Here is a 23,330-nt window from a genome sequence, read left to right on the forward strand (position 1 = left end):
TGACCTCTGGATAGTTGGAAAAGTAGTCAATGACGATGACATGGTCCCTGCCGAGCGCGTGAAAGAGGTCCACACCCACCTTCGCCCAGGGGGACGTCACTACCTCATGGGGCAGAAGCGTTTCAGGAGGTTGCGCCGGTTGAAACCTTTGGCAGGTGGGGCAGTTGAGCACCATATTGGCAATGTCATCACTGATGCCCGGCCAATACACCGCCTCTCGGGCCCTCCGTCTGCACTTCTCGACCCCCAGATGGCCTTTGTGTAGCTGGTCGAGGACCAGCTTGTACAGCATGCTGTGTGGAATCATAATCCGGTCCAGCTTTAGAAGGACACCATCAATGATGGCCAAGTCGTCTCGGACATTGTAGAACTGTGGGCACTGCCCTTTGAGCCACCCTCCCGCCATGTGGCGCATCACCCGTTGTAGAAGGGGGTCACCCGCAGTCTCCCGGCGAATACGGGCCAGACTGGAGTTGTCAGCTGGCAGATTTGCCGATGCGAAAGCCACCTGCGCCTCGACCTGACAGACGAACCCCTCCAAATCTGGCGTGTGCTCACTGCCCTAGATAGGGCATCCGCAATGATAAGGTCCTTACCCGGGGTGTAGACCAGTTGGAAGTCTTACCTCCTGAGTTTAAGTAGGATGCGCTGGAGGCAAAGGGTCATCTCGTTCAGGTCCTCATTTATGATGCTGACCAGGGGGCGGTGGTCAGTCTCAACGGTAAAATGGGGGAGACCATACATGTAATCATGGAACTTGTCTATCGCGATTAGCAAGCCCAGGCACTCCTTTTCGATCTGCGCGTAGCGCTGTTCTGTGGGGGTCATGGCCCGCGAGGCATAGGTGACCGGGGCCCATGACGCATTGTCATCCCGCTGTAGGAGCACTGCCCCAATGCCGGACTGGCTGGCATCAGTTGAAATGTTGGTGTCACGCGATGTGTCGAAAAACGCCAATACCGGTGCTGTGGTGAGCTTAAGTCTGAGCTCCTCCCATTCCTGCTGGTATGTGTGTAGCCACTGGAACTCCATGGACTTCTTGACGAGGTGGCGCAGAGCCGTCGTGTGGGAGGCAAGGTTGGGAATGAACTTCCCCAGGAAGTTGACCATGCCTAGGAAGCGTAGCACTGCTTTCTTGTCTGCCGGCTGCGGCATGGCTGTGATGGCGCTTACCTTGTCTGCATCTGGATGGACCCCTGACCGGGAAATGTGGTTGCCCAGGAACTTCAGCTCGGTTTGGCCGAAAGAACACTTGGCTCGGTTGAGCCGCAGGCTGTTTTCGCGTATGCGCGCAAAGACGCGCTGGAGACGATAGATGTGCTCCTGTGGTGTGGTGGACCAGATGATGATGTCGTCCACGTAGACGCGCACCCCTTCGATGCCTTCCATCATCTGCTCCATGATCCTGTGAAAGACTTCGGATGCCGAGATGATGCCAAATGGCATTCTGTTGTAGCAGAACCTGCCGAAAGGGGTGTTGAAGGTGCACAGCTTTCGGCTGGACGGATCCAGTTGGATCTGCCAAAAACCCTTCGAGGCATCCAATTTTGTGAAGATTTTAGCCCGGGCCATTTCGCTCGTGATCTCTTCCCGTTTGGGTATGGGGTAGTGTTCCCTCATTATGTTATTGTTGAGGTCTTTTGGATCAATGCAGATCCGGAGCTCGCCGGAGGGCTTCTTAACACACACCATGGAGCTGACCCACGGCATGGGCTCCGTGACCCGGGATAGGACTCCTTGGTCCTGGAGATCCTGCAGCTGCTACTTGAGGCGGTCTTTAAGTGGCGCTGGCACCCTGCGAGGTGCGTGAATGACCGGGGTGGCGTCCGGTTTGATCCGAATTCTGTAGGTGTCGGGCAGTGTTCCCATGCCCTCGAATGCCTCCTGGTTGTGGGCGAGGAGCGATTGGAGCTGTGCCCTGAACTCTGCATCCGGGAAATCGGATGTGCCTTCTGGAGACAGAGTGTGGACTCGTTGCACGAGGTGGAGAGCCTTGCATGCCTGTGCGCCTAACAGGGAGTCCTTCGATGATCCGACTATCTCGAATGAGAGTGTGGCCGTATGTGTGTTGTGTGTCACCTGGAGCTGGCAGGATCCCATAGCCGGGATAACGTTCCCGTTGTAGTCGACCATCTTGCAACGGGACGGCCGAATTGGTGGTCTGACCTTCATGGCGTAGAAGGCTGACCATGATATGAGGCTGGCGGAGGCGCCAGTGTCCAGACGGAATGTTATCGGAGATCGGTTGACCGTTAGGGTGGCACACCATTCATCACCCGGATTGACAGTGTTGACTTGCATCGGCTGGTGGGTCCTGGCTGGAGACATTCGGTTCCCATCAATGACCGCAACACGGAAGGCGTCCCGGTCGTCTGTGTCACTGGTCTGGATATCGTCTGGGCACGACTCGAAGTAAGGAGGCTGAATGGTCCGCACGTCCCTGCGAGGTTGTCGGAATTGTGGAACATTGGCAAGTTGAGCTGCTCGACAGCAGGCAGCGTAGTGGCCCACCTTGCCACAGCGGAGGCATTGTCGGGTTCTTGCGGGACATTGCCGCTTTAAATGTGCGGCTCCACAGTTGCCGCACGTCGTGACGTCATGGCGTTCGTTGCGTCACCGCGCATGCGCAGTTCGGTCTTGCGTCGAGCGCGCCTGCGCATCACGTTCCTCAGTGTTGCCGTCGTTTTTGGCGCGCACAAGCGTTTTATTTCAAACATCTATTTACAATTTTATACTGTTGAGTGGCTTGCTATGAGCTCTGTGCCCTGAGCTGTCTTGTCCTCGAGTGCCCAGGAAGTGTCGTGTTCCCTGTTTTGGACTGTATATGCTCTTGCCTGTCATTGGCTGTCGTGTTGTGTGTGTGTTGATTGGTCCGTTGATCTATCCATCAGTATGTATGTATGTGCTATGATGTTCACCTGGATATCATGACAGTAGCCTTGATATATAGGAGGTCTTGAGGCACGACAGGTAGCATCCCTGCCTCTGATCCAGAAATACTGGGTTTGAATCCTACCCCAGGACTTGATGACCAAGGAATGTGCATTGATAACATGGCCAAACAGCTTGAGTGTTGACCTGCAAATCCTTCCAGCATGCCAGTGGATGGCTGTAAGAGTGGGAGAGACTCCAATCCGCCATGCTTGATGTGAAGTGGCACCCTCAAGTTTTAAGCTCCTGGTGACAGACTAGTGACCTGTTCCTATGGAATAACTAGCTATGGGAACAGACAAAAGTCTGCCTCAGTGTACCACTAGGTACGGGAGGAGAATTGGGGGGTACTCTTGATGTGGGGCAATGTCACAGAGAATTGTTAGTATTCTGAAATGAGAAAAATGTAATTGTCATTAATTCATTTTCTCTAAAAACGTTCCATTGACTTTGCATCGACGGATCGAAAAATAAGGAAAGAAAAAAGTAAGAGTTGCATTGATATATGACCTCATGATGTCCCGAAGCATTTTATAGCCAATTAAGTACTTTTCAAATGTAATCACTGTTTAGTAAAGAAAACCTTGCAGCAGATCTGTGCACAGCTAGGGTTCACAAACAGAAGTGTGATAACAAATAGGCTATTATTTTTATGGTTTTATTTGAGATAAATATTGGCGAGGATTGTCCCCTCTCCCCTTTGAATAGTGCCAAGAAAACATTTATACCCATTGTCGTGTTAAACACACTGAGATAACACGGGCTGCAATTGGATGCAGCTATAACTGAAATATACTCCAGACCTTGAAGTTAGTTCAATTTGATTTATTGAACCTGTCACACAGTTAGCTCAGTTCTCTGTGAGTTCGACTCTCAGCTAACCTAAGTCTGATTACCCTGTCTGACTGAACCGGACTAGCTCTTAGCCACGTGCTGTAGGTGTTATGTGATATATACACCTGCCTCACTCTGTAGATGCCCCCAGTGGAAAGAGGCGGAGTGTGAGTGCCTCGTGCCTTTTATAGTGGGAAACCACCCCCTAGTGTTCTGCCTGCTGATTCGTTATGTCCTGTTCTCTGTGTTCATTAGCTGCCTGTCTGTATCTCATTGTGTGCATGTCTGCATATTATGACACCCATCAGAGGGGTATGTGTATAATGTCTCAGCCGAAAGGTGAATGGGTTAATTTATGAAAAGCAGAAGGCCGATTGTTATATGAAATGAAATGAAAATGGTTTATTGTCACAAGTAGGCTTCAAATGAAGTTACTGTGTACAGCCCCTAGTCGCCACATTTCGGCGCCTGTTCGGGGAGGCTGGTCGGGAATTGAACCGTGCTGCTGGCCTGCTTTGGTCTGCTTTAAAAGCCAGCTCTTTAGCCCTGTGCTAAACCAGCCCCTAGGAATGTCGTGTTGTGTGTGTGTGAATATCTAGGAATGACATTAACAGTGAAATGAAAACAAATTAAAAGAAAATAGAGAAATAATTCACTAATTCAAAAGTAAGTCACCACAATTTGACCAATTCTAAAATAGTGTCCCTATCTTTGGTCCTTGGCAGATGCTCTTGATTCTGAATTTATCTGCATGAGCTGATCAGTGACATATTTACACTGGAGGCATATGATGAAGTTAAAGATAATCATGAGGAATATAGTTGGGAGATTAGTAAGGCTAAAAAGGAAAAAGAAAGGTGCCCTAGACTGTTGAAAATCAGAAAGGAGGGAGCAGAGGCTTTGGCGACATCTTTTCAATCCTCAAATATGCAAATGCTGCAACTGGACTACAGGTTCGTCAACATCACACCCTCCTTCGAGAAGAAAGAGAAGAGTAAACTGGCTAGCTCAGCCAGTTCATGTTTCAGGTGCAGATAAACTCCTTAGAATTCATAATTCAAGGTAAAGTTATTGAACATTTAGCAACGCATGGGTTCATCAGCACAGAATTGTTAAAAGTAAGTCATGTTTGACAGACTTAATTGAGGTTTTTGAAAAAAATGACTGATTGGAAAGATAGTGGGAATGTTGCATGTGGAATTTCAGAAGGCATCCGATAAGATACCTCACAAGGGACATGCCAGACAAATTCAGGTTTTCTCTTGGGTATTAGCGTCAGAATCACTCTCATAAAGATCCTGTAGCATAGATTTCCTGGGATGACACTAACTAGGGATGATAATTAAGCTGCGAGTCAAGACTGAGACTACTGGGGCGGGGGGGGGGGGGGGGGGGGGGGGGGGGGGTTGGATTTTCTGCTCCCGTTCTTTATGGACAGGTTTGGTGACAGGAGCGGAAAACTTTGCAAGAGGCCCAAATCGAGTCTCACGCTGATGTAAAAGAGTGACGCTATTGTCCCAGCCCCCCCTCCAGTGAAGTAATGGGAATCCTTACGCTCAACATCGGGAACATCATTATAATGCATTTGCATATCATTGTCAGGCCTCTATGCCTCAATCATTCTTCCCGATAAGAAATTCCATTCACATCAGTGCGCGGGCAGACCGATGAATTAATACTGGTCCCCCTTGGCATGCACCTGACAGGCTGCCCTCCTAGAGGAGCTCAGGTGAGTGCACCACATGGGGGAAGGGGGGGGGGGGGGTGGAGGGCACTACCCAGCCTGGGGGGGGCGGGGCAGTGACTTTGTGGCAGCTGCCCCTTGTGTTGTGTTATGTTTTTTCATGTTGCATAAGCTGCTTCCATGATGTATACTCTGACAATTCTCCTACTTGGGTTCGACTCCTGCTAATCTTACTATAGTAACTCAATCTAACTAACTAGTCTGCTCCAACTAGATGCTTCCTGATCTGCCCCTATGTCTCTGAGTGTCACCTATGGAAAGAGAAAGAGCATGTGTGCCCTGTCCTTTTATATGGGTAGCCCCCTTGTGGTAGTGTCACCTCTGGGTGTGTCTTGACTGCCCATTGGTCGTGTCCCATCTCACTGACCTATTGGTTGAATGTCTGTGTGTCATGATGTCTCTGGTGCTCCCTCTAGTGTTTATTTAGTCTGAGTGTATTTGCATTAACCCCTTGTGTATTTACAGTGATGCGTATCACCACATCCCCCCTTTTCTCGTGTTACATATTTTCTGTACAGTGTTAAAGAAAATTGAACAAAATAGGTAGATCAGTGATGACATGTACAAATCATGATGACAGTGATGATTAAACAATATGTCCAAATCATATGTATGAGTCCAAAGTTCATGAATTAATATGGTCGAGTGGCTTTCATGTGTTGTTATTGAAGTGGTGATGTTGACATTGTCATTGCTTTGTGAACGCCGTCAGTGTCCCTGTGCTGAAGGAACCAAGAAGTGATCAAATCACTTTGTTGTCTGATTTGGACTCTTTTTTTCTTTCGATGCTGTGGTAGCGATGTACGCAATCTGTGTCGTCCTGCCAAGGTATGTCATTTACTGAGCTGAGCAGTAACAGTGTCCCGCATTTGCAGAATTGTACCATGTCGTACCAGTCGTAGTTCCAATGTTGTTGTTTTTGTCATGCTTGTTGTCGCATTTCCCCTTTGTGGGCGTGGTCCTGGGCCTCTGACGTCATGACGCTGGTGACGTAGAGTGTAGGAACGGATCGCGCATGCGCGGATCGCTTCTCCTTTACTTTGCGCTCTTTGCGCAACTGTGAATTCCTACAGAAGGAGGCCATTCGGCCTATCGGGTCCGCACCAACCCTCTGAGCGAGCACCCTACCTAAGCTCACCCCTGCCCTATCCCCATAACTCCAATTAACCTACATATCTTTGGACGGTGCGAGAAAACCAGAGCACCCAGAGGAAACCCTTGCAGACACAAGGTGGAAGTGCAAACTCCACACTGTCACCCAAGGCCGAAATTGAACCCGGTTTCCTGGTGCTATGAGGCAGCAGTGCTAACCACTGTGCCATGGCGAAGATTTGAATCATGAAAAATTCTGCTAGAATGAACAAAGAAAGACAATTTCCTCTCATTAGAAACTCAGCGATTGAGGAGTCATTCATTTAGAATTTTCACTGAGATTGCAGAAAGAAATTAGGAGAAATGTCTGCGGAATAGATTGTTAAAAAACAGGATGTTACAGAGAATTGTTGAGGCAGAGACTATTGTATATTTTGAGAGAATTTGAGGGACATTGCCAGTGTAGCGCTTCCATCGGTGTTTCTAGCACCTTGGATGCCTTGTGGTTGTGAAAAGAGGAAAGTGAGTCTGGTGGGCTCGGAACAGCTGCTCCCACCACATCTATATTGTTACAGTGCAGGAGTAGGCCAGCCTTTGCTGTGCAAATTCTAGGATGGACTATGGAGGCAGATGCCTGACACATCAGATCTCAATTCCCCTTTTTCAGTCCCCAATACCTGGCAATTGAACCATTGCCAGGACAGCCATCAGGAAAGCAGAAATGCAAGTCAGGAAAAAATATCCCTATGAAGGCTCTTGAACTTTGACAAACTTACTCATTGCGCATTGTTGCAAAATGTCGTTAACATTTCAGTCGAACCTATGACTATCTATTTAAATTTTCCATCAAAATGTCTCTGGGAGTTTCAAAATTCTGATATTTTGAGTTCAGGATTGGCTTGGAAAGTTTAGTGAGAAAACAATAGTCCAATCCGGAATCAGGATGGAGATTTTATACAATATAATTTTTGGGAAAATACACGGAAAGCATTTTAGATACTCCTGAACTTGATTTAAAATTGCATCTGAAATGAACATAGAAAATCCTGGAAATATGCTGCATGAAATGCATCTGCCAGAAATAAACACTCATTAAAAAAAGGAAAGATGGCTCAGGGAGTGCTTCATCAGAGATGATCAGAGTTCCAAAAACCAGAGACATGATGAGGTAGAATTCAAACAGAGGTTAATGCCCAGTTGGTTCCGTATACAACATTGTGGCATTTGTGCACGGTAGCACAGTGGTTAGCACTGTTGCTTCACAGCACCAGGGTTTGATTCCCGGCTTGGGTCACTGTCCATGCGGAGTCTGCATGTTCTCCCTATTGTCTGCGTGGGTTTCCTCAGGGTGCTCTGGTTTCCTCCCACAAGTCCCGAAAGATGTGCTGTTAGGTAATTTGGACATTCTGAATTCTCCCTCTGTGTACCCGAACAGGCATCGGAATGTGGCGACGAGGGGCTTTGCAGTGTTACTGTAAGTCTACTTCTGACCCAATAAAGATTGTTAGAATACCATGCAACAAAATTCAATGAGTGAATTTGTCACAATTCAATTGCATCCCTGTCTGTCCTTGTCTGATCAAACACAAATGGACCATTAGAATTCTATCTTACAGATATTCACAGACACTGATCTGAGCTTTTGTTAGAAGTGGCAACAGGCTAAAGAAACAGTTTTATAGAAAATGTTTTATTTGTCTTTGATAGTGAGGCAGGCTTACCTGGGAAGGTAGCCCAGTCCCATGGGATCTCTTTATATCTTTTGGCCATTTATTAACATATTCAGGTCTGCTCTCATTGAATGAAAGCAGGACTAGACTAGTCTGAGTTTCCTGAAGTATCCTGGAAGCTGCTGGGTTAGGTTGGGAAAATAATGCACCTGGCTCTTCTCCGACTTGGTGGAATTCCAAAGCTAAACTAGTTGAGGAAGAAAACCCCAAAGAAAGCCCCACGATTCAGCGACCGCGTTACACCTTTCGCGGATCTGGGCACAGAGGTGAATCCTGCGAGAGCCCCAAACTGGGCTCTGCGCCGGGCGTCGGGCCGATCACAAGCCACCGAACTCACTCCGCTTGGTGCAATCTGTAACTTGCCCTTGCTGGGCCAGATCCAGATCCGCATATTTAAATGAGCCATTAGGCTCCTTTGACTACCCGGATGACGCGTTCACCCGGAGTACGGGAGTCAACGCTTGTGCCCGTGAGATAGGCGCTGTTTAGAACTGGTTTTCACAAACGTGTTCCAGGCATGACAGCACCTTGGGGGGGGGGAACGAATTGGGGGGGGGGGGGCCTTGCACACCTGGGTGGTTGGGGATAGGTCAGGGTCACACCTTGGCACCCCCTTTGCCACCCAGGCACCCTGGCAGTGCCAGTCTAATCCGAGTTTCTTGAAGTATCCAGGAAGCTGCTGGGTTAGTTTGGAAAAATAATGCACCTGGTTCTTCTCCCATTGATTGGAATTCCAAAGCAGAGATCTCCAAAACCAGCGTGCCAGGAGCACTGCCATGGTGCCAGGCTGGCAGTGCTAAGGTGCCAGATTGGCAGTGCCAGGGGTCGGGCCCAGCAGGTCGTGCCCATAAGAGCGGGATGAGGGGGTGTTCGAGGGCCCAGAAAAGGTTGGGGGAGGGGGTTCCTGAAAGCTGGTGGAGGGGGTGGTGTACGGCTGAAAGTGGGGCATCTAGTATTCGGAGCAGTGTTCCAAAATAGTGCCCCCATCTGCGAGGAGCCGGCCCTGCTGGTGAAAGCAGCTCGCCAGTGCAGGACGCCTGCCTAAGTGTGGCCTCGATGGGGAAAAACACACCGAGGCCCCAAAAAATGCAACGTCCCGTTGACTAGTGGGGTGATTCTCGGAATCAGCCCAGAAACACACCGCTAAACGTGTCCGAAAGCAGACATTAACTTGTTTCCGCTGAATTGCACCCTTGGTCCCTGTGGTAGTCGGTATTAGAAGTATTACGGTACCCTGTATTGCTGTAAGACCATTGGTGTAGGAGGTACTGTTTTCATTGGTTAAGCCTGCCTGCTGGTTCCGCCCAGTAAGGCGGAGTATAAGAGCCCGTGTCCCCCCAGCAGCTGCCTTCTGTACCTGCGCTGCTGGGGGAAACATCTAGTGTAATAAAGCCTTCAATTGTTTCCAATCTCGCTTCTGGAGTTATTGGGCGAGCATCAATTTATTACACTAGATTTTAAAGAATGGAGCTCCGAATCAAGCCGGTGTGTCTGCCACTCAGCCCCACGTGGCAAACTCAGCGGCAACCTTCAAGCACTGGCTGGCACGTTTCAGTGGATGTCTCAGGACGGCCACAATTACACCCACGGAGGACCAGAAAATGGAAGTTCTGCACTCGAGGGTGAGCCCAGAGATCTACACTCTCATCGAGGACGCGGACGATTTTGAGGCCGCAATGAATCTGCTGAAAGGACACTATATTCGCCCTGTAAACAAGGTCTACACCCAACATCTACTAGCGACGAGGCGACAAATCCCTGGGGAATCGCTGGAGGAGTTCTACCGTGCGCTCCTGGTAATGGAGAGGAACTGTAACTGCCTGCATGTTTCGGCCAGCGACTGCACAGAACGTTTGATCCGGGACGCATTTGTTGCAGGTATGCTGTCCTTCCAAATCCGCCAGCGATTACTGGAGAAAGAGACACTAGGCCTCAAGGAGGCACGGGCCTTTGCTACCTCCCTGGATGTGGCCTCCCGAAATGCCCGGGCTTATGTCACCGACCGCGCGGCTGCCCCTTGGGCAGCATGGAACCCCCCCCCCCCCCCCGCGATGCATCCCCCATCCCCCCACAAGCTTGTGCTGCAAGACTGCCAGGCAACACCGGGGTTGCTATTTTTGCGGGCAAGCCAAGCACCCCCAACAGCACTGTCCGGCCCATTCATCCCTCTGCAAAGGATGCGGCAAAAAGGGCCACTTTGTGGCGGTATGCAGGCCCGGGCGGTCGCTGCGGTCTCTGTAGGCGAATCGGGACCGCCACCACAACCCTCTCCACGGACCACGTGCGGCCAGCGGGTGCCGCCATCTTCCTCCTTCAGGGCCTTGTGTGGCCTCCGGGCGCCGCCATCTTGTCTCTCGGACACCACGTGTGATGGATGGGTGCCGTCATCTTGTGCACCCCCTGCCATGTGCGACCAGTGGGCGCCGCCATCTTGGCTGGACTCTCAGGACCCCGACTCGGATGACCATACACCGCCCGAGGAGTATGGTCTGCCACGACTAGCCTCGGTTACCCTGGACCAGTCTCGGCCCCGAACACTCTGGACTGCAACGATGACCGTGCTCATCAATGGGCATGAAACATCCAGTCTGATCGACTCTGGGAGCACGGAGAGCTTCATACACACCAACACAGCAAGGCGCTGTTCTCTATCTGTTCACCCAGTTAACCAAAAAATCTCCTTGGCATCCGGGTCTCATTCAGTGGAGATCAAGGGATTCTGCATAGCGAACCTTACGGTCCAGGGAAGGGAGTTTAAAAATTACCGGCTCTACGTCTTTCCCCACCTCTGCGCTGCCACTCCGAGGGTTAGATTTTCAATGCAACCTCCAAAGCTTAACCTTTAAATTCGTTGGCCCTTTACCCCCCCTCATTGTCTGCAGCCTCGCGACCCTCAAGGTCGATCTGCCTTCCCTGTTTGCGAACCTCACCCCGGATTACAAACCCGTCGCCACCATTAGCAGACGGTACAGTGCCCAGGACTGGACCTTTATTAGGTCAGAGGTCCAGCGATTACAGAGGGAAGGTATCATTGAGGCTAGCAACAGTCCCTGGAGAGCTCAAGAAGTGGTTGTAAAGAGTGGGGAGAAGCATAGGATGGTCATCGATTATAGCCAGACCATCAACAGGTATATGCAGCTTGACGCGTACCCTCTCCCCCATATATCCGATCTGGTCAACAGGATCGCACAATACAAGGTCTTTTCCACGGTGGATCTAAAGTCCGCCTACCACCAGCTCCCCATCCGCCCTAGCGACCGCAAATACTCTGCTTTCGAAGCAGATGGGCGGCTCTACCACTTCCTAAGGGTTCCCTTCGGTGTCACTAATGGAGTCTCGGTCTTCTAACGAGAGATGGACCAAATGATTCACTGGTACGGTTTGCGGGCCACGTTTCCGTACCTCGATAATGTCACCATCTGCAGCCACGACCAGCAGGACCACGACACCAACCTCCAAAAATTCCTCCACAGCGCAAAAATCCTTAATCTCACATATAACAAGGATAAATGCGTGTTCAGCACCGACCGTCGAGCCATCCTCGGCTACGCAGTGCATAATGGAGTTATAGACCCAGACCCTGAACGCATGCGCCCCCTCATGGAGTTCCCCCTCCCTCACTGCTCCAAGGCCCTGAAACGCTGCCAAGGATTTTTCTCTTATTATGCCCAGTGGGTCCCCAACTATGCAGACAAGGCCCGCCCGCTAATCCAATCCACGGTTTTTCCCGTAGACAGAGGCCCGCCAGGCATTTAGCCGCATCGAAGCGAACATCGCAAAGGCCACGATGCACTCCATCGACGAGTCCCTCCCCTTCCAAGTCGAGAGCAACGCGTCCGACGTAGCTCTGGCGGCCACCTTCAACCAAGCGGGCAGACCCGTGGCCTCCTTCTGGCCTTCTTCTCACGCACCCTCCATGCTTCAGAAATCCGCCGTTCCTCAGTTGAAAAGGAGGCCCAGGCCATAGTAGAAGCTGTGCGGCATTGGAGGCATTACCTGGCCGGCAGGAGATTCACTCTCCTCACTGACCAACAGTCGGTGGCCTTCATGTTCGATAATGCACAGCAGGACAAGATAAAGAACGACAAGATCTTACAGTGGAGGATCGAACGCTCCGCCTACAACTATGAGATCTTATATCGTCCCGGGAAGCTAAACGAGCCTCCTGATGCCCTATCCCGCGGCACATGTGCAAACGCACAAGTGGACCGCCTACGAGCCCTCCACGAGGACCTCTGCCACCCGGGGGTCACTCGATTCTTCCATTTCATTAAAACCCGCAACCTGCCCTACTCCATCGAGGAGGTCAGGACAGCCACCAGGAATTGCCAAATCTGCGCGGAGTGCAAGCTGCACTTCTACAGGCCAGAGAAAGCGCACCTGATAAAGGCTTCCCGTCCCTTTGAACGCCTCAGTACGGACTTCAAAGGTCCCCTCCCCTCCACTGACCGCAACACGTACTTCCTGAACGTGATTGACAAGTACTCCCAGTTCCCATTCGCCATCCCCTGCCCCGTCATGACGGCAGCCACCGTCATAAAAGCCCTCCACAGTATCTTTACGCTGTTCGGTTTCCCTGCCTACATACACAGCGATGGGGGTCCTCGTTTATGAGCAACGAACTGCGTCAATTCTTGCTCAGCAAGGACATTGCCTCGAGCAGGACGACCAGTTACAACCCCCGGGGAAATGGACAGGTAGAGAGGGAGAACGGAACTGTCTGGAAGACCGTCCTACTGGCCCTACGGTCCAGGAGTCTCCCAGTCACCCGCTGGCAGGAGGTCCTCCCGGATGCCCTCCACTCCATCCGGTCACTGCTGTCTGTCAGTGGGATTTCCCATTGAAGCTACCCCACTCCGCTGATAAACCCGCAGGCGGGGGTGCGCTGCCAGCGGGAAAAGAGAATCCCAACGGCCGGAGAATTCCGGCCCTGCTGAATTCAATTAATGTGAAAAACTGCTTCTTAAGGATGCCAAGTGTCCTGTTGGGATTAGTCCTTGAGTTGATCCAAGTGATCTTGGAAATGTGGAATTGTGATCCATGTTACAGATGTGGGTACAGCTTTAAGAGCTGACAGGCTTTCAAGCTAGCGTTGCTGTTCACTGCAGCACAAAGGGTTTCTCACTCTTGCCGGTTTTGGTGAGCTCTGCAAATTGGCGACAGCGTGCTTCTGGGAGTTTGAAACAATGGTTGCGTGGGTCATCTGTCTGCCCACTTATTTTGTTCAGCAATTTACTGTTATGAATAGTATGGCATTCATATTCAACACGGGCTTTCGTTTTAGGAGTCAGGTGGCCGTGATGTTCCCGAGAGACTGAGTAATTTAGTTAATCATTTTTGAAAAAATGTTTTTTCTTTCTTGAACTCTGAAGCCATGTTTTTGATGCTCAAAGTTGGAGATGGGATTTAGCAATGGGTTTCATTCAAACATCGCTGCTGACTCTGGATTAGTAGAAGGGGTTTTCAGGACCAGCTGAAGCCTGTAACTTTAAAAGGTTTCGCTCACCCTTGCAGGCTCAGGCCACTGCATGTTGAAACTGGACTTCCAAGGGAGATTCTATGGTGCCACCCACTGCAGTAAAATCACTGCCTTCAGCTTCCAAGATCTTTGCTCTGGAGTTTTCTCTGGTGAATTTTCTCAGCATCTTTCAGCATTTATGTGAGGTTGAGGGTTTTATCCCGAGTTGCTATCATGTTGGGATTGTGTTGGTTACATAATATGTTTGTTGAAGAAGTCTTCACAATCTTCTAGAACATGGAACACAGAACATACAGTGCAGAAGGAGGCCAATCCGTCCATCGAGCCTGCACCGACCCACTGAAGCCCTCACTTCCACCCTTTCCCCGTAACCCAATAACCCCTCCTAACCTTTTTGGACACTAAGGGCAATTTAGCATGGCCAACCCACCTAACCTGCACATCTTTGGACTGTGGGAGGAAACCCACGCAAACATGGGGGGAACGTGCAGACTCCTCACAGACAGTGACCCAATGGGGAATCGAACCTGGGACCCTATCCACTTGTGCTACCGTGCTGCCAGTCATGTATGTTTCAGCAAGTCTTTATTAACTACTTGTAATTATATACAGTGGAAGGTACAGGCAAGGAGTTATCTCCATGGCCAAATCTTAATATGCCTCTGCTCAACACCACACTGACCCTAGGTTGGTTCATATTGCTTATTGCATCACATGTGGGCGGTACTCAGTCCCACATTAACCTGTGCTTGACTTTTACATTAGACCAACCAGCTTGGTGGACTGTGGGGCAGTGTGAAAGGAGCGGAGGGCAGGGAGACGGCAAGGTTACAGCATTGCTAACAGACAACCACAAGTGATCATTGCAATGATAAGGCAATAAAAGCCGTTGTGAAGATAAGAGATAATGCACAAGCAGGGATGATAAAATGAGATACTGTGTAAAATGGAATCATAAAATATAGCATCATAGAAACAGATAAGTTGGTCATGAATCTACTCTCATGTTATTCTCAACACAAGACATCTGGTCCAAACACACTCATCTGCGCACTCTCTTTATCCTCTAGTATTCAGCTTTTTTGAAAAATTAAGTCCATTATCAGATCAGCCATGATCTTATAGAATGGTGGAGCAGGCTCGAGGGGCCGAATGGCCTACTCCTGCTCCTATTTCTTTTAATCTTATCATCTTACACCTCAGCTCTACTCCACCATCACCACTCTCGACACAGCCACTGTCTCTACATTGTCAGGCTGCTTGTCCAACATCCAGTACTGAATGAGCATAAATTTCCTTCAATTAAATACTGGGAATATTTAATCCGTTGCCTTTGGATCCCGTGACAAATTTCATTCCCGAGTCACTGACGTCATTCCTCTCCTTGGCAGCTGTTGGAGGCTGAAGCACACTGTTTACTACCTCGGAGTCCTATCTGATTCTGAGATAAGCTTTTAACTACCTATCTGTACCATCGTCAAGACTGCTTATTTCCATCTCGGTAACACTGTCTGACTCTGTCCTTACCTCAGCTCATCTATTACTGTGAACCTGTCCCATGTCTGTGTTGCTTCTGGACCTGACAGCTGACTGTTTCAATCTCCGCTCCTCAACCTCCCACGTCTTCCTTCTGTAAACCTGACGTCACCCAATATTCTGCGGCCCGTTTCCCAACTCCCCTGCTTAAGCGGCACCTTGGTTTTAAAGTTCTCATTGTTGTTTTCAAATCCCTCCATGGCCGGAATTCTCCGGTCGTCGGGATTCACTTTTCCCGCTGGCAGCGCAACAGGTTTTGCGGCAGCGTGGAGTAGTTTCAACGGTAAATCCGATTGACAAGCGGCGGTAGGTTAGAATCCCTGCCGTCAACTAACGGGGCCTGGCCGAGAAATATTTGGATTCTCCAAATTCCCGGCTAAGGATTGACTCCGGCGTAAACACCGGAGTGTTTCATGCCAGCGTCAACGGGCCTTTTCGCCTCGCGATTCAGTGGCCCATGGGGGCCAGCACAGTGCCTGGGTGCTGCACCCGGCTCCGGCGCCGATACGTGGCCCTGCACTGCTGGCGCGGGTCCGCGCATGCGCGTGGTGGCCGTTTCCGCGCCGGCGGCGAGCACCATGGCGGAGCCACATAGCGGGCCCACACGGAAGGAGATAGGCCCCCTCCAGATCGCGTGCGCCCGCCCCTGGTAGCCCCCGATCTCGGGCCTGGCCGTCGTGGAGGCCCCCCCGGAGTCTGATCCCCCCGCCCCTCCACCAGGACGGCCATCACGGCCGTGGGTCCGAGCTCCTGCTGGGTGCTACCAGGTTGGAATCACATCGGCGGGAACTTGGCTGGTTGATCGCGGAGAATCGCCGGCGCTGCGTCAACCGCGCACGTGCACTCCGGTTGCCGGAGAATCGCGTCCCGGTGTCGGAGCGGCATGGCGGGAATTGCAGGCATGACCGCCGATTCTCCGAACTGGCGCGGGCTCGGAGAATCCCGGCCCCTGGGAGGGATTCTCCAATAATGGGGCTATGTCCCCACGCCCCCGAGAAAAGGGGCGCGAACCACTCTGGCATCAACGGTCCCTGATAATGAGGAATGCTCCCATTCCTAGAGGACTAGGTCGGCGCCGGATTTGTCCCCGCAGCTCCAGCTGGCGTGGAACGGACGCCGTGATTCCGCGCATGCACGCTGCGACCGGCGTGATTCCCAAATGCGCGGGGGTTCCCTTCTATGTGCCGGACCCCGGGCAATATGGCGGAGCCCTACAGGGGCCTGGCGCGGAGGAACATAGGCCCCCACAGAACCAGCCTGCCCGCCGATCGGTAGGCCCCGATTGTGGGCCAGGCCACCATGGGGACCCCCCCCCCTGGGGTCGGATGCCCCCTCACCCCTCCAGGACGGCCCCCGCAGACACACCTTCCAGGTCCCGCCGTATGGAACCTGAATGACCCACGCCGGCGGGCCTAGGCCGAACTCGATGACCACTCGACCCGTAGGGGCCCGGAGAATCGCCGGGCGGTCCGCTTTCAACGGCCCCCGACCGGCGCGGCAGGAATCCTGCAGGCGCCCGTTAATCGGTGGGGGAGAATCGGTAAGCCGGTGTCGGGGCGGCCCAGGAATTCTCCAACCCGGCGCGGGTTCGGAGAATCCCGTCCCTATCTCTGTAATCTAGCCTCGCCTCAAAACCCTCCCAAGATATCTGTGTTCCTCTAATTCTGGCCTCTTTTGAGTATCCCCTATTTTAATTGTTTCACTCTTGGTGGCTGTACCTTCAGCTGCCAAGTGCCTCGGCACTGGAATTTCCTCCCTCAATCTCTATGGGGGCGATTTTCCGAGCCCCGCGCTGGGCCGGAGAATCGCCGCGACCGCGCCATGACGCCTCGATGCCGGCGCGCGATTTTCCGAGGTGAGGAGAATTGCTGCCATTTGCGCCGGCGCGGGGCTGCCGATTCTCTGGCCCGGATAGGCCGAGGGGCCACGCCGATACGACAGAGTCCCGCCGGCGCCGTTCACCCCTGGTCCCTTCCGGCGGGAACGCTGCGGAAACGGTCGGAGGGCGGCCTGTCGGGGGGGGGGGGGGGTCCTTCATAGGTGGGAGCCTCCGATGTGGTCTGGCCCACGATCGGGGCCCACCGATCGGCGGGCCGGCCTCTCCCCCCCCCCCCCCGGGCCTACTTCCTGGCGCGGCCGGCCCCTGAACACGGACTCGATGTTGGGTCGGGGCCGATGCGCGAAAGAAGCCCCCTGCACATGCGCGGGTTGGCACGGCGCCCATTTAGCATTAACTGGGCCCCGATCGCGGGCCAGACCCCATCGGAGGCCCCCCCCCGGTGAAGGAGCCCCCCTCGCACCGCACCCCCCACCCCCACAGGCCCCCCCCCCCGACTGTTCCCACAGAGTTCCCGCCGGCAGCAACCAGGGCTGAACGCCGCCGGCAAGACTCTGTCGTATCGGCGCGGCCGCTCGGCCCATTCGGGCCGGAGAATCGGCGGCCCCACGATTCCAGCAGCCTGTGACCGGTGCCGCGCCAAATGCGCCGGCGCAAATGGTGCCGATTCGCCGCACCTCGGAGAATCGTGCGCCGCCGTCGGGGCGTCGTGGCATGGTTGCGCCGATTCCCGGCCCGGAGCGGGGCTCGGAGAATCTCCCCCCTTAACTCTGCAAGTTCACAAGTATCTCTTCATTACTGTAATCCTTCACCTCTGGTAACCTCTTGTGATGGACCTTTTTCCATTCCTTTCATACCCTTGCTAATAGAGGCTGTGCAGAACTCTTCACAACACTCCCAGTACACTCTTGTACATGTTCAGAATTACCTACGAGCATTTATATTTCTTGCCGCCCGATGCAAACCAAGGATTCTATTTGTCTTTTTCATGGCCTCACCATCTTTAGTAACCTATATTTCCTGGATTCAATTTTAAATCTTGCCATTTTAAGCTGCCTTTGCTTTCCCTGAAACTTTGGAAATGCAGAATGAAAGCGTGATCTGGAGACAAGAACCATGATGTTAATGATCGTGGAATGAGAAATCACGGCGGATGAGAATGTGTTGAATCATAGCTTCAACATTGATTTAGTAATAATTAGGCAATTAGTGTCACTGAGAGGAGCAAAGCCAAAAGCAGGAGTAATCATTTTAGTGATTGTCATTGTGAAGATGTCCTCTGAATGTATTCTTGTCAGTGTAAGCGTATTGCACTAACAGTACCATTTGGAGGTGTTCCTAGCAGTACCTCAAGCTACCTTCTAGTGCCTGGAACAATGCAATTTTGTGATTAGCTGGTGGAAGCACTTTCTCTTCCCTGACATGCTGGCAGTAAAAATGCAAGCAATCCTAATGTTGCCTGATTAGGATCACCTAGATTCTTCTACAAGGAGATAATAAAACTTTGCTCCACACAACAAGATACTCTGCACTTTATCACATGCAAACATTCTCCACTCTGAACAGTGACTATTTAGTATCCATCAGGGGTTTAATTTGGGAACTTCTGGGCATTGGGTCACCTGCAGCCAACTCCCTGCCTGCAGAACATAAGCAGAGTTTTCCTGTACATCGCACATAAGCTCTGAAATTAACCCCTTCCCCCACCGCAGCTCACACATGACAAAATGGGAAGTGGAGGGTCTTAATGGCCAGATGCATGCTGCAGATCAAAGAGCACAAATGAGGGAAGCTTGTTAAACCTCTATAAAACACTGGTTCAGCCTCAACTGGGGTATTGGGCGCGATCCAACGGTCACACTGCGCCTGAAAAGCAGCTCAGGGAATCTCCTCTTAGTGCGTTCGGGCTGGTGGGGGTCGGGGATTGCTTCGGGAGCCTCGCTACACTGGGGAGTTCCGGTGAGCGGAGCTCCCCAGTGTTCACAATAGGGCTATGTATGGCCTCGACAACCCACTTCTTGGATTATGTTTCCAGGTTTCACTCCTGCAGATCTACAACTGCATTTTCTGGTGAAAACAATTGGCCTTTCTGATGAGACTTGGTTTAAGAACATTTTGAACTTGCTTTTTAACTTAGATGTTTATTAATTGTTGCTTTGTTGATATTTTCTGCATTGTATCTGCCTCTTACCCACGATTTTCATGTTTCAGGGTCAGATCGACTACACTGGTTCCTGTGGCGGAAGGGATTGTTCAGTTTGCCAGTGTTTTCCAGCTAAAGGAGCCCAGGTATGTGGACAGCTCCACAAATCTAAATGCAATGTTTTCTCTATCTTCCTTTGATGTATGGCTAGCTGGCACATGCTATGCCACCCCATACCCATTCAGCACTCACATCTCAGAAGCTTTTTTTCTCCTCTCCTCAATTTTCAATTTTGTTGCAAATGAAGTGTGGGTTTTTCCGACCCTTCCCGCTGGTGGCATCTCCCGGTCCCGTAGATGGTGACTCCCTGTGGCGGGTTCCCTGATGGCGGTGCGGGCGAGCCACGCAAGATGCAGTGGACTTCAACAGGACTGGAAGATTCTGCTGGCGGCCACTCACAAACCGCTGGAATATATGCCATGTGTGGGCTGGAAAATCCCTCCCAAAGGATTTGGTAATCTTGGTAATATATGACCATTGTTTTTGATTTGTTTCACCTTTTTCTTTCAACCTTGGTCGTGTCATTTGTCATTCTCCTTCACTTCGATCCCTCAAAACAAATATATAATTTGTTTTTATTTTAAGGGAGTTGCGTGGGAGGGATTTTATTTCCGGGGTCACTGGCTGTTTGGGGTTGTAGAAAGAGGAGAATGTGCTTTTCCCTTTGTGGCAACCACCCCAATCTAACTGCAAAAAAATCCGGACCTGCATCCTCCTCCCAGTCCTTTTTTTCAATACCCATCTATAATGTTTGTCAGCCCAAGTAAACCTCGCTATTGGTACATGGCCAGTCTCTTTTTTTCTCTATGTATTAGAATACTGGATATATCTGAGGTGAGTTACTGAGAGCACTTAATGAAGACAGATAGATCACCTTGTAAAAAGCAAGGAAAAATACTGTGTGGTTTATAACCGTCAGATTCGATTGCAGCTTCAAAATTACTCCGTGGATTTATTGCTATACATTTTTAATATGAAGTGGGCATTCTCAGTACGTACGGCAACTCTTTGTGCATTCATTTCAGTGATGTGTGGTAGTGTTCATCGAAAGGGGTGAATTATTGTGATCACATCTCGGCAACTTTACCAGGAACCAGTCTGTAAGTGACTTGTGGGAATTATTTTCGCCTGTTGTCTTGCAATGGAATGAGATGGCTGATAGAGCAAGCCCTGACATGCTGCAGGCCTCAATGAGTGAGCTAAAATCTCAAGTCAGAGGATTATCTAACCACTGCTTCTTGATTTGCTTCACCTTTTCCTTCCACGCTTTTCAACCTTGGTGGTGTCCTGCATTGTGGGTGTCAGCCTCCTTCACTCCGATCCCTCAATGCAAACACATAAAATGCTTTGATTTTAAAGGAGTTATGTGGGAGGGAATTTTTTCCGGTGACTTATTGACTGTCTGAGGTGGTAGAAAGAGTAGATTGTGGTTTTTATTGTGACTGCCACCTCAAATCTAGCTGCAAAAAAAGTCCAGCCCCTCACCCAAAAATCACCCCACCCCCCCAGTCCCTTTTTAAAAAAAAAATACCCATCAATAGTAGTTTCCACCCCATGTAAATCTTCCACTGAGACTAAGGCTTACACAGATAGGTTCAGGGTCAGACTGGAGGGAGAGGAACCTGTTACAAGGCTCTGCCACTTCATCTGGGGAACCTAGGATCATTATCCCCATTCCCAGGGGGCCTTCTGCCCACCAGCAGTAATAAGTAGGGAAGGTGGGAGGAAGAGCCTCCAGGCACGGGGGCCCCACTATTTCCTTGAAATGTGCGGAGATGGATAGACTAGCCCAGGCCAGGCAGCAGAATGGTAAGGGGCACAGAGGAAAATCAAATTTTCTATTATTTTCTGGTGCTATCCCCGCCAATTTCCAGCTGGGGTCATGACCAAAGTGTTTAACGCTGCCGTGAAAATCTCAGACCAAATGCAATTCAATGTGAGGGCAATTAAAATTCATGCATTAGTATTCAAAACATCTAACAACGAAGCACTGGTGTTTTATTTCAGCTTTGTAACCCCAGGGTGGTAGATCAGTGTGCACGAGGGACTGTGTTTGGAAACAATGGAAGGATACAAACCATTTGGATGACTTTAGGAAGTTGTTCCAGAAAATCTTGGTAATATTCAGCATTCTTCAGTATTCTCCATTGTCTCTGCTGTCTCCTAGTGGCTATTTGGAACCATTTCCAGTAACTTCCTCATTCCTATTCTTTTTGCCAGTTCTTTGAAAATAAATGCCAAAATGTAAATTACTTTCTTATTCTTTCTTCAGATTATTTTCTGTTCTTTCTACCTTGCTTTCCATTGAGCCTACTTTCTGTTCCTCCAAATGGAATCCAGACAGCCTAACTTATGCTGTAATGGGGTAAATGGACAACTGACTAGAAGTCTTGTGATGTTGTTGGTTTCATGTATTTTCTCTTTCCCCATGGGAAGGGATGACATGAAATGAAAAATGAAATGAAAATCGCTTATTGTCACAAGTAGGCTTCAAATGAAGTTACTGTGAAAAGCCCCTAGTCGCCACATTCCGGCGCCTGTTCGGGGAGGCTGGTCCGGGAATTGAACCGTGCTGCTGGCCTGCCTTGGTCTGCTTTAAAAGCCAGCGATTTAGCCCAGTGTGCTAAACCAGCCCCATGTGCTAAACCAGCCCCATACATTACCAGGACATTTCTCCCATTGGCATTGATGGAAACGGAAAACTCAATTCTGATCGCCCAATACTGGTGTACTGATATCTCCAATTTCCCTTTCCTTTCCAAAGTCCTTGAACTTTGCTGTAATGACTCAAATCTAGGTCCATATGTTCAGAAATTCTATGTTTTAATAATTCCAATTCGGTTCCTGTCCCCCAATGGAACTGAAGCAAATATTTATAGGCGCTTGATAGTACAACACTTCAATACTACTGAAAAAAGAAACATGCTGTCAAAGCTTTTTATCGTGCACTTATCAGGACAGATGCAAGAATGCCAAATTTCAAAGGGAACAATTTATACTGCAGTATAAACATAACACTACAGGATAAATTGTTGCACATTTTGAAATTTGGTTTTGTATCTGGCCTGATGAGTGGAAGATAAAAAGCTTCAACAACATGTCTTTTTTTACTTCAGTGCTTCGTATATATTTGTCCTTTTCAAGTTGTCTGTAACCTTTGACATCCTCCTGCAACTCCAAAGTCCAATTAGGTGGGACTGCAATGGCTTAACTTCCAGCTCCAGCACCATTACCTCTGGTGTCCCCCAAGGACTATCCCTATATCAATTTTTTTCTCGTACACATTCTCCCCCTTGGTGACATCATCTGAAAACACAGCATCGTTTTTCACATGCAGACTGATAACTTACAGCTATCTCTCTCACCCCTCTCTATGTCTCTCTGTTGTCAGACTGCTTGTCCGATATCCGGAGTATTGGGTTACAGACATTTCCTCAAAATAAATATTGGGAAGATTGTCTTCAGTGCACGTACTAAGCTCCATTCCCTAGACACTAATGCTGTCTTCCCTGTGACAATTTTATGAGGCTAAATAGGACTGTTTGCAACCTTAACGTCGTATTTGGCCACATAAAGAGCTTCCAACCACACATCTGCGACACCACGAAAATTGTCTTTTTCTACGTCCATAATATTACCTGACACCTCAGCTCGTATGCATCTGAAACCCTCATTGATAGGGTTATATAGGACATACAGGCCATACGGCCCAGCCAATCTATACAACGTTTATAGTCCACTCGGGCCTCCATTATCTGAAATGCTTGGGACCGAGTGTGTGTCAGATTTGGAATTTTTCCGATTTTGGAATATGCTGCACAGGTGCGGCGCACATTGGGGACTGCACATATGCAGAATATTGGGAACTGCGCAAGTGCGGTGCGCTAAAAAAAAGTGCGGATTTCTGAATTTTTCGGTTTTCGGAATTCCGGATAAGGAATGCT

At 50.2% G+C, this 23,330-nt stretch overlaps 1 protein-coding gene across 1 annotated transcript in view; it reads left to right on the forward strand.

The window, feature by feature from the left end:
- The window catches only part of LOC140389020 (uncharacterized), a 278,261-nt gene that overhangs the window by 64,894 nt on the left and 190,037 nt on the right, over positions 1 to 23,330 (forward strand). Inside the window, exon 4 of the mRNA XM_072473187.1 lies at positions 19,395 to 19,472. Within this exon, the coding sequence (XP_072329288.1) occupies positions 19,395 to 19,472 (78 nt within the window). The remainder of the gene's footprint in view (positions 1 to 19,394; positions 19,473 to 23,330) is intronic.

The sequence above is a fragment of the Scyliorhinus torazame genome, chromosome 14, assembly GCF_047496885.1.
Source record: "Scyliorhinus torazame isolate Kashiwa2021f chromosome 14, sScyTor2.1, whole genome shotgun sequence".
In the NCBI taxonomy this organism is placed as follows: domain Eukaryota; kingdom Metazoa; phylum Chordata; class Chondrichthyes; order Carcharhiniformes; family Scyliorhinidae; genus Scyliorhinus; species Scyliorhinus torazame.